The 12,485-nt window shown below is 36.7% G+C and overlaps 1 protein-coding gene across 1 annotated transcript in view; it reads left to right on the top strand.

Annotated features, from left to right (window-relative positions):
• The window catches only part of pcsk1 (proprotein convertase subtilisin/kexin type 1), an 85,878-nt gene extending 73,915 nt beyond the window's left edge, over positions 1-11,963 (top strand). Inside the window, exons 13-14 of the mRNA XM_072583258.1 lie at positions 5,706-5,867; positions 7,436-11,963. Coding sequence (XP_072439359.1) covers positions 5,706-5,867; positions 7,436-7,813 — 540 coding nt within the window. The 3' untranslated portion in view covers positions 7,814-11,963. The remainder of the gene's footprint in view (positions 1-5,705; positions 5,868-7,435) is intronic.
• Positions 11,964-12,485: the final 522 nt, after the last annotated feature.

Raw genomic sequence — 12,485 nt, 5'->3', positions numbered from 1 at the left:
ATCACTCCCTCACCTCCAAAACATGTGAGATCTCTGATTTTGGTCCTGTCAATTTTTCTTTAATTAATTTCAAAGGGCTTCTCATTTCATGCCCAAATATTAACTCAAAGGGAGTAAACTGCGTAGATTCATTTGGGGTATGTCTAATGGTAAACAAAATGATTGGGATACCTTGAAAGTGTGCTCTCAACATGGTCTTCAAGGTCTGATGCCACCTCTCTAAAGCTCCCTGGGATTCAGGATGATATAGAGCTGAAAATGTGTTGCTGGAAAAGCACAGCACGTCAGGCAGCATCCAAGGAGCAGGAGAATCGACGTTTCGGGCATGAGCCCTTCTTCAGGAATGAGCCATTCCTGAAGAAGGGCTCATGCCCAAAACGTCGATTCTCCTGCTCCTTGGATGCTGCCTGACCTGCTGCGCTTTTCCAGCAACACATTTTCAGCTCTGATCTACATCATTTGCAGTCCTCACTTTCTCCTTCAGGATGACACATGCTGGATTTAAAGTGTCATATACCGAAGCTATCCATAACTTCCTTAAACAGCCGAGCAGTAAAATTTGACCCTTGGTCCAACAGAATCTCTCTGGGTAGCCCATACCGTATGAAGAAAGTTACTAACTCCTCTACTACCCTTTTTGCCTTGATACCCCGTAATGGGATTGCCTCCGGAAATCCATTATGATTAACAAGTACTAGTTCCCACTTTTACTTCTCGGGAGGGGACATAATCAATTATAACCCGCATGAACGGTTCTTCAAATGCAGGAATTGGCAACAAAGGCGTTGGTTTTATAACTGCCTGTGGCTTACCTATCATTTGACATGTATGAAATGTACGGCAAAAGTCAACCACATCCTTGTGCATTCCAGGCTAATAAAAATGTTTTTATACCTTAGCCTAAGTCTTTCGTACCCATAGGTGACCTCCTAGAGGTAGTTCATGTGCTACCCATAACACTTGCTGTCAGTATGCTACCGGCAACATAATCTAGCGCACTTCAGCCCATTTCTCCTTTGCACCAACCTGCTGTGATCTCCATTTCCACCTTAAGATTCTATCTTTCAGAGAATAACACTCCAGAATATTTTCTGCGTCCTTTTCAGACTTGGCATTCACACACATAAATATATATTTTTTTAATCCCTACAGTGTAGAAAGAGGCCCTTCAGCCCAACAAGCCCACACCGACCCTCCAAAGAGTATCCCACCCAGACCCATTTCCCTACATTTAGCCCTCACTAATGCACCTAACCTACACATCCCTGAACATTATGGGGCAATTTAGCATGTCCAATTCACCTAAACTGCCATCCTTGGATTGTGGGAGGAAACTGGAGCATCCAGGGGAAACCCATGCAGACACAGGGAGAATGTGCAAACTCCACCCAGATAGTCACCCGAGGCTGGAATCAAACTTGGGTTTCTGGTGCTGTGAGGCAGCAGTGATAGCCACAGAGCCACCATACCATTCTAACCTTGTATCGTTTTGTCTTGCTGTTGCAAGTTGCTTCGCCTTTCAGGACTAAACTCTTCTGTCTGACCCTCTGCCTCCCAGACATTTCCTGCATGATTACATATCTGCTAACTGAACCTCGGTTCCTTCACCTTTCTCTTTACTTTTCACTTTGTGCTGTGACTTTTGCTATTGGGATCTGGTTACCACCCAGTTTAGGAAAATACCAGGATATTTCTGTTTTAACTCCTCAGTTTCTTGGTCTTCCTTGGGCTTCTCCACAACAGGGGTGTCACTCCCACCTTGGACGCTGCCAAATCATTCCCAAGAACAAACTGAATTCCTGGAACTGACATTCTTTCAATCACTCCCACCGTAACTTCCCCAGTCATAAGTTGGCACTCCAACCTGGTCTTGCATAGGGAACGCTAAATTTCTGTCCATCTATCCCACAAATTACCACACTCTCGGTAACAGATCAAAAAAGAGTGCATATTCGCTCATCTCTCACTATCAGCGACTGGTTAGATCCTGTATCTCCCAAAATTATAACTTCTTGTCCTTCTCCTCCTGTTCTTTCTGAGTAAACTTTACCCACAAGGTGAATTCTTTGTAGAGATCAGGTACTAAGTTCATACCCAGCCCCTGCCGAGGCTATGCACTCTCCTGCAGCTCCTCGGCTCTTCTTGGGGTCTCCCTTACTATCTTCATTAATGCCATTGGTTTAGCTTCTTTTATCACATCTTTTCCCACAGTGCCTTTCTTTAACAACTAGCCCTGTGACTTTACATGTCCCACTTTACCACAGTGGAAACACCTGAGGCCTTTTACCTCCTTTCCATCTTCTAGGGCTTCTTCTTTATCCTGTAGTAAATTCTTGCCAGTGCTCTCTACTCTTGGTTTCGTAGTGTAGGATCTTCCTTTCTCCCAACTTCTATCCCTCACAGGATGAAATTCTGGCCGGAAGCTTGTCTTATGCAACAACATGTATTCACCTGCTAATTCTGCTACCCATCACTTTGGGATAAGAAGTGTTATTTTATAAATCTTAATGGGAGCTTTATCAGACTAGTATTATAGAAGGAAAGGTAGAAGATAGATTAGAAAAAGAAATTATAAATAGTGGTTAGTTAATTATTCTCTGTTATACTTTAAGAAATAAAATTGTTAATTTTTACTTTACATAGTTCTTGGCCACTTGAATTTTTATAGATTACTTCCTGAACTTTCTGTTCCTCCACATGAATTCTTTATCTTTGAAAGCAAGTTCTTGAACTCCTCCAGTAGAATAATCTCTTATAGAGCCTCAAAGATCTTATCTATTTTTTAAGCATGCACCCATCTATCAAAATGACCATGTTTAATTCTTTCAAACTCAACACAAGTCTGACCTGGTTCCTCCTTTGTGTTTCTGAACTGCTGTCTATATGCTTCTGATAGCAATTCACAAGCACTTAAAATAGCCTGTTTAACCTCTTCATAATCTCTTGACCTCTCATCTGACAGCACAGTAAATACCTTACTAGTTCTGCCTACCAGTTTAGTCTGAACTAGCATTACCAATAAATCCTCAGACCACTCCATCTGTGTAGCCAATTTTTCAAATAAAATAAAGAAGGCTTCAACATCCTTCTCATCAGAATGTGGCGGAGTTTTGACATATTTATATATATCACTACTCTTTTAATCTCTGTCCTGTTAACTTGACTTTGCTAAGTCGTAACTTCTCAAATTCAAATTCTCTCTCTCTTTTTTGCTCAGCTAAGAACCTTCTCTCTCTTTCTTTTTCCTCTCTCTCTCTTCTATTTCTCTCTCCCTTTCTTCTCTCTCTGTGCTCAGCTAAGAAATTTGTCTCTCTCTCTTTCCACTTTCTCTCTCTGTTTATCTTCTGACACTATTTTCCTCAATTGTAATTTAAGTTTTTCTACCTCTATTGCACTTGTCTGTTTCTCTGATACCCCCAACTGTTTGAATAACCCCTTTACAATTTCAGCTTTACTTTTGTCCTTGGTTAAACCTAAATCTAACCTATTTGCTAATTCTAAAAGTATGGCCTTTTTCTTTCCTTCTGAATTTTCTTGGCAAATTTGAGAATCATCTTCAAAGCCCAGAACCTTTTTGCAATTTTAAGATCCATTTTTCTCAATTTTACTTTAAACAACCCCAAGTCACCAAAATTAAACAAATTGTCTCACTTGCATTTTATTTAAAGATCTAGGACACCAATCTGCAAGCATTTAAATTTGCTGGGGTTTTTTGTACCGCCCATATCTATTCAAACCTGTCTGTATCAGTTCAAATCATGGACCCGAGCCCCAAACTGTTATGACATTGGGTAAACTCTCCTGTTAATTTAAAACCAGCAACACAAAGATTTATCCAATGCAGTAATCTATAAAAATTCAAGTGGCCAAGAACTATGTAAAATAAAAATTAACAATTTTATTTCTTAAAGTATAACAGAGAATAATTAACTAACCACTATTTATAATTTCTTTTTCTAATCTATCTTCTACCTTTCCTTCTATAATACTAGTCTGATAAAGCTCCCATTAAGATTTATAAAATAACACTTCTTATCTCAAAACCAGGCACCTGAGTCTTCTTTTCTCCTTGATAGAAGTTTCTGCGCCACAAGTAACTGATCAAAAAGATACTTTTAAGAGAGATTTTTTTTTCAAGCAGTCTGGTACATGTTAGGCTTGGCAGTTCTCCTCTCAGCTATTCAATTTTGCCCCAGTCTTATACCCACAAAGCATCCGATTGTGTCACTGGCTTTTAAGATTGTCAATATACTCAATACAAACTAGATTGGAATTTGGTATTTTTTGGGTATAATTTAAATTGATTGGCCGAATTCAAACTTGTGTTTTTGTCTCATTGCAACTCAACAAGTGCTGTTTATTCTGAATCAAATGTTACTTTGTAAATTCTTCAGCACTCCTTCGTTCTCTTAAAGGTATAGCACATTTCTATACCTTCAAACCACCTTATAGTGTCCAAACCAACTTGTAGCTGTCAATCAAACTAAAACGAAAGTTACCTCACTGTGATAATGTATCCTTGTGAAATCAGTCAAGCGGCATTAGTTCAGTAATAGAAGTCATCAAGCTAATGGTTAATCCCTTGGCAATCTGAGAGTTTGAGAGTCCTTTGATGGTTTGATTTATTTAATAATTTGAAAGTTCTTGGACAGTTTGAGAGTTCCTTAACCAGCTCTGACTATGTCATCTCTGCGTAATTTTGTTTCCAGGTAGTAGAGATGTCAAAATGAGATATAAATGGAGAGAGCTGATCATTTAAATGAGCAGTTATTTATATGAACTGCAGGTGTTTGAAGCCTGGACCAGCTCAAACCCACTCCTTAAAAATTGGAAATGAATCATTCAGGAATTGGACTTAGAACACTTTTCATCACAATGTAGAGACATTCCATCATAGCTGAAATCTGGGTGTGAGTGGAATAAATCAACAGTCTTATAGTTGTACACTGCAACATCAATTTTGTGAAGTGATATTTTGTAAGGTTGATGATGTTTGTGTGAGTCAAATCATGTAGGAGGAAGTGAGGACTGCATATGCTAGAGATCAGAGTTGAAGAGTGTGGTGCTGGAAAAGCACAGCTGGTCAGGCAGCCTCAGAGGAGCAGGAGAATCAATGTTTTGGGTATAAACCCTTCATCAGGAAGGGCTGATGAACAGCTTATCCCCTAAACATCGACTCTCCTGCTCCTCAGATGCTGCCTAACCGGCTGTGCTTTTCCAGCACCACACACTTTGACTGAGTCAAATTGTGGTAAGTTTTGGCAATTTTTCAAACTTCACCATGAGAAAGAACAGCAATAATTTGCTTTCATATTGCATCTTTAACAAAGTAACAATTTATAGCAATAAAAAGATCCTCATTCCAAACATAAATATGACCTCTGTTGTATTGTGCGTATGTTTTATGGTTAAATCTTTTCTGAAATTTTCTGCAGTGTCCAGGTGTGTATGATCAGGTAACAAACATCAAGTTGAAGGAAAAATTTTCATCAATTATTTGAATATCATATTGATTGAACCACAACAGCAAATAAACTATTTTACTTAAACAAGACCTGTATCCTTTGATCAGCATGTCTCTCGGTGATATCTGTTTAGGGACTGTAGAATTTTACGTTTCATGAATAGATGGATGTGAGAATATTTTTATTAATACTGCTAAAATGCAATTTTCTTTTTGAAACCATGCATATTGATCTGTCAAGTCTGGAAGAATGGAAAACAAAGGCGAAATCATTGACTGGAAATTAATTTTACATGGTACCTCCACCAAACCAGAGCACATGCAGAAGCCAAGAGTATACACTCCTTATAATGCTGTTCAGAATGACAGGAGAGGTGTAGAAACCATGGATGAACTTATCGAGGTAAATAGTATACCGTGAGAATGAGATTAGCTTTCTAATGAAGTACTTTTTAAATCTTGAATAAAACAATTGCAGGGAATGATTTTTGTACAGCAAGTTCTGACATCTAAATATGACCCATCAAAATCATAACTTAACTGCTGTAATGTTATGGACTAGGAATGTCAGGAGGAGAGCTTTTTCAAAGGGCCAGCAGCCCCAAATGTCCTTCTTCTGTATCATAGAATTCCATGGTTCTCTGGATATTTTAGCAGCATTATTGAAAAGCTGATCATTGAGCACTTTAAGTCCCAAAGTTTCTAACGGAATTCATTTCATCTTCTAACCACGTAGAGTCCCAGAAAACCATAAGGCATAAGAACAGCAATAGACCATTTAACCAATCAAGTCTGCTCTACCGTTCAATGAGATCATGCTGATCTAATAATCTTTAACTCCACTTTCCTGCATTATTTCCCTAACCCTTGATTCCACTATTTAGCCTTGAGTATACTTAGTGACCTAGCCTCAGCAGCCCTCTGTAGTACAGAAGTCCACAGATTGGCTACCTTCTAAGAGGAAAGATTCCTCTTCATGTCTGTCTTAAATGGCAGTCCCTTACTCTCAGATCATGCCCCCGGGTCTTAGACTTTCCAGCAAGGGAAGCAACCTATCAGTATCTCCTCTGTCAAGCCCTTTAAGAATGTTAAATGAACCCATTCCTCAAAAAATTCTATTCAATTTGTCAGTTGTGATTTCCTTTTCAATGTTGACTCTGCTTGATTTTATTATGTATTGCTAAGTTTTTCTATTACACCCTTTATACCAGACTCTAGCATTTTCCTAATGACAGATATTACATTTATTGCCCTATATGTTTTTTGTCTCATTCCTTTTTGGAATGAAGGAGGTACATCGGCAGTTTTCTAATCCTCTGGGACTTTTTCTACAGTCTAAGGATTCATGTAAAATAAGTACATCCACTATCTCTCTAGTGCTTTTATCGCAAAAAAGTTGGAGGACCCTATGGAAAATTATATGGTCTAAGTGCACCTAAATCATTTGACTCTGATACTTTAATTAAGAATTAGTGATTGCTGCCCATTCCGTCAGAACCTTGTATAATGCATTAGCACAAAGTCATTACAACTACACTATGATTGGATCCCGTGTATTTGCACCAGATTTGTGAAATATTTTTTAGTGATTTTTTTTTGTGACACATAACCCCACCTGGCGTTCATACCAATAATTTGTATATGCATTACCCATGATTTTCCATTGAACAATTTATAATTATTTCCTTACGTAAATGGTAGCTAGTTGTTATAGCTCAGTTTAGCTCTCAATTACTAGGACTCCTACAGTATTTGAATCTATTAATTAGGTGGCACTCTTGCACATTATTAAGGAGCTGCTAAATAGAGTTGTACTTGCCTGTTCAGAGGAATATTAAAAATCTTATAATGCTATTTAAAAAATGTATTCATGCAAATTTATTTGAGTCTACTGAATAAATGCTTATGTTGATTGAATAAGTTTGAAGCAAGTAGTTGCAGTATTTAGCATTCTCCATTTTGCTGTTGCAGGATGACATTTTCAGGGACATTGATCCTAGAAATCCATACAGAAAGGGGAACACCAGCAAAGAAAATGTAAACATAGAAGACACTAATGAAGAAGCGGCCTTACACGCTACTTCTGCTCAAAAGCCATACGACCAACAAAATCAAGATAATAGAGATCTGCAATTTTTCTATCGCAGTAGGTCCCATGATGATATGAAATTACCTAGTCAGAACTTCTATCAAGCCACTGGAAAATTAAACAAACAGGCTTTTTTGAAAGACTTGGAGGACAGTGAATTAAATGAATACCGTGACCACCTTTATGATACCAAATCTATTACGCATAGAGATGATAGATTGCTTCAAGCTTTATTAGAGATACTGGCAGAGAGCCAATAATTATTTGGTTGTGGGCAGGTTTTGTGTTAAGTAGAGTATTGTCTTAGTATATCTGTGATTCTGTGTAAAGAAGTAAATGAATTTGACAAGAAACAATCTTGACAAAACATTTAAACTATATTTTCATTATTTATTTATAGATGGTCTATAATTTTCATAATGTCCATCATTGTGTGATTATGTTGTTTCATGGTACAAAAATGCAGGCTGTGGACCTGAAACAAATATTAAGACCACATCCAAAGATCAGAAGTACAATACCAGTAAAATATAGTCCAATAGAATCCAACCTATCAGTTCATTGTTTATATACAAATCATTAATACTTTATAGTAATTATCATAGATCTTTTGTTAACAAAGGATTTATTTTGCTAATGAGTGCACAGATTAATTAGCCCTAGTTTCACAAAATTGTTGCTTACTTGATTAATTGTTTGATGATGTGGAAAGCTTGACAATTTAATATAATTTTTACACAAAATACTTTATCATAAAAGCAACTGTCATTTGTCTTGGCCATGATTTTTGTTGTTTGCATCACTGAGTTCCAACCAAATGGCCAAGTCCCTGAGTAATTTACTGTTTTGATCTAGTGATCTCCTGTTAGAATGAATTTTAATTCAGCTGTTCACTAAACAAGAAAGGTGTGTCTCAATCGTGAAGTATTCAGTCTCAATGGAGATAAAATCTTCCAATTTTCCAAAATTAGAGCAATGGATGTAAATTTAAGAAAGATTCACACTTTGACTGGTCCTTACCATTCCATTTGATGTAGACCACAAACCAACTTTGGACATGAGTAGAAACCACATTATAATTCAAGGAAAAATTGGAATCAGTGCATATACGAGCTAGACAGCACCAAATATCATTGATTAAGAAGTGATATTTTAACTTTCATGAATATTCTAACTCGTTTGAGGTGAAAATCATTTACACATTCAACAGAATTCATTTTTATGTGCCAATGTACAATTGTCTGCTAACATAACAAGTGTTTCTGTTGTTAAAACTACAATTGGATTGCTCAACCAGTTGGCACAGTACCTTCACACATCTGTAACTTGGAGTCAAATTCTAAACTGATGGGAAAATAATTTTCTTTCTCTTCTCTCTTTTCTGTTGGAAGGTTCTACATAAAATGAATTGTCAGTCCCAAATACTGTTTAAGGAACTAGTACCGTCCTCCATACTCTGTGGCATTAATTGATATTATCCAAGTTAGCTAACACAAAGCTGTCAAAACATTGTAATTACAATTGAAATGCTTCACTGCAGTGAGGTTGAGATTCAGACACATCTTAGATCTAAAGTTAGTTCCTATTTATGTTGTTAAAAATCACAACACCAGGTTATAGTCCAACAGATTTATTTGGAAGCACTAGCTTTCAGAGCGCTGTTCCTTCATCAGGTGGTTGTGGAGTATACCGACAACCACTTGATGAAGGAGCAGCGTTCCAAAAGTTACTGCTTCTAAATAAACCTGTTGGACTATAACCTGGTGCTGTGTGATTTTTAACTTTGTACACCCCAGTTCAACACCACCAACTCCAAATCATGCCTATTTACGTTGCTACAGTGCTGATCAGTAAATGTTTGATTACTGACTCTGGAGACCAAATATGGAATTTGTTTCAAAATTCAGCACCAACAGCCATTGCCTTAATAAGCACATATTTCATTTTATATTGTCTTAATTGAATAACCTGGATATCACATTTGACTGGTCCATGAAATATGAGATGAAATAATCAAGATACTAAGTGAGAAGTGGTTTTGCTGGTTTTCCAGAAGAAGGTTTACAATAAGTATAACTTCATAGAGGAATAAAAAGAAACCCAACCAAACCACTAGAGCATCTTTGCAAATATCAGATTTTGTCAGTATAGAACTATTTATGTCTTCAATCAGTTTCTAAATTTCTCAAAGTTTCTTGCTGGATCCAGTTTTACTCTGAATGTTCAAAATTCCTTTTATTTCCATGATGAAATTAAAGCAGCTCATTACATTAGATATACACCATCCTTAACACTTTAGCAAGCTAGGAGATAAAATGGTGGAAGGTTACTGTTGGGACAGATGGTTACTTGAAATAGTTTTGACATAAAATGTTGACTAAAAATTTCCAGCAGAACAGCAAATTTATGAACTAGCACAGTACGTTAATAGCTGACAGCAGATGGTGTTCAGGTAACTTATTTAGCAGCCTAGATGATTAAGGACATTTAGACCACATCTCAAGGGCATGTCCTTCTTGCAGAAGGAAAACAGAGTTTAAAAATGAAAGTTGTGGGTCAGTTGCTGGTATGCTCCACAGCATGACAGACTATAGTCGGTGAAAGCAATATTCATGGATATGTGTACATATTTGCTAAAATAAATTTCTTGCAAGAATGTAAGGATTCTATGAATCTATGAAAAAAATGTTCACAAGCACACACAAAGATCAGACAGGTGTATGTAAAAAACATATTGATTTATTTATCTTGTCAAAAGATGGGTAAAGAATAAGATTATATGTGGGAGAATATTAGTGAATAAAGAATTGACTTCCCTTGCCTGTTAGCCAAAAGAGAAGTGCTCCTTTGTGAGAGACCTTGAACTTTCACTTCCTTAGGCAGAAATTTCCATTCTGGAATAACATCATGTCCCTGGGATAATTCATGCAGGTCCTCAGTGGTGATCTCTTTCTAATAGAATCTAATGGCTTGGCAATACTTCCTGCCAATTTCTCATTTGCTGGAGTTGGAAAGTTGTCATGCAGCATGTTTATGAGGCCTGGTCATGAACGTTAGTTGAATAAGAGTGCTGTCAATCCCCGTCAGATAATGGTTGATTTCACAATGTTACTGTCAGGAGTGAAAATCAAGCTCAGTGGAGAAAGGGATATACTTCTTTTTAATACCAGCAATTTTGTTATAAAATGCAAATTATTATTTACAATACAAATATAACAAAATATGATTCAGTTGGACAGCACAGATTTACATGGATGTTGCCAGGGTTGGAGGATTTAAGCTATCTGGAGAGCTATAGCTTTTTAAGCTCTAAGCTGAATAGTCTGGCACTGTTTTCCCTGGTGTGTTGGATCCTGAGGGGTGACCTTATAGAAGTTTATAAAATCGTGAGGGGCATAGATAGGGTCAAGGTCTTTTCCCAAGAGTAGGGGAGCCCAAAACTAGAGGGCATAGGTCTAAGGTGAGAGGAGAAGATTTAAAAGGGACCTAAGGGGCAACATTTTCACACAGAGGATGGTGTATGTATGGATAAAGCTGACAGAGGAAGTGGTGCAGGCTGGTACAATTACAACATTTAAAAAGCATCTAGATAGATATATGAATAGGAAGGGTTTGGAGAGATTATGGGCCAAGTTCTGGCAAATGGGACTAGACTAATTTAGGCATAGACAAGTTGGACCGAAGGGTCTGTTTCCATACTGTTTCCATCTCTGACTCGATGACTCTATGATACCTCATGTAGCTATATAGAAGTCTTAATGAATTTTTAGAATTTAGATAAACTATAATTTGTTAACTTCTGCAAAAAATATTTCCCAGTTCTGGGAATTTGTAATCAAAAAATCATCCAACACGTAAAGTTAAGCAATCGAGTTTGTGATTCCAATTTAAAAATTATTATTTATTACAAAACAACATCTTGATAATTACTGTGATATGTTATACTACAAATCATTGATAAGGATGGCTCAGAAAGTAACTGTTTCTACATACTATGAGTTAGGTTTTTTGAAATTAAATTTAAAACTAGTTTGTATTCAAGGCATTGACGGAACATAGAGGAACAGGAATGGGTTACATTGGCTTGTTCTACCTTTCAATTAAATCATTATCATAACAAATCTGACAACTTTGCCTAATTACCCTTAATTCCCTGACATAAGAAAAATCACTCCATCTCAGTTTTGAAATTTGAAATTGATCTAAATTCATCAGATTTCTGTGGAGACACTTTCAGATTTCTGTGGAGACACTTTCAGATTTCTGTGGAGACACTTTCAGATTTCTGTGACCTTTTATGTGAAGAAATGCTTTCTGATATGAGTTCTGAGAAAATGTGATGGTAAGAATTAAGGAAGTCTCTTGTAGACTATATCTTTCTTATTCATTGAATAAACCTACATCCCATTATTCACTATTTGTTCTCTACTTATTCAATTGAATTGTTTTATAGTAATTTATAAAAACATTTAGAATTACAAAAAAGTATTTTTGAACACCTATGAATGCTGTAGTCTTATCTAAACAAAATCTACCAAATGTATTATCTCATATCTTATTACTGCCCTCTGACATTTTTTACCAGAATTTACAATTATATTCAAAGAGGCAACCCTATTGTGCAAACACAATCATTTTTTACAACTTTAATCAAACAATACAATTCCTTTTCTTTGTTCATTGGCCCATTCCTGGCATCAGATTTGCTAACATATTGGAGGTCAGGAACCTTTACAATTGTCAATATGCCAATAACACAACCATAGTTTTACTAATCCTTTGCTGAGGTTTGTAGTGTCTTCCTGAGGTTTGTTTTTAAAAATTAGATGTGATTTTTAAAAACAATCTTTTTTGAAGTGTAAACATTCTGGGCAAAAACCAGCATTTAATGCACATCCTTGCTTTGCCTTCAGAAGGTTGGTGTGACCCATA

Source organism: Chiloscyllium punctatum, chromosome 2, assembly GCF_047496795.1.
Source record: "Chiloscyllium punctatum isolate Juve2018m chromosome 2, sChiPun1.3, whole genome shotgun sequence".
In the NCBI taxonomy this organism is placed as follows: domain Eukaryota; kingdom Metazoa; phylum Chordata; class Chondrichthyes; order Orectolobiformes; family Hemiscylliidae; genus Chiloscyllium; species Chiloscyllium punctatum.
Note: the sequence above shows the minus strand (reverse complement) of the source record. Positions and strands in the feature narration are given on the sequence as shown.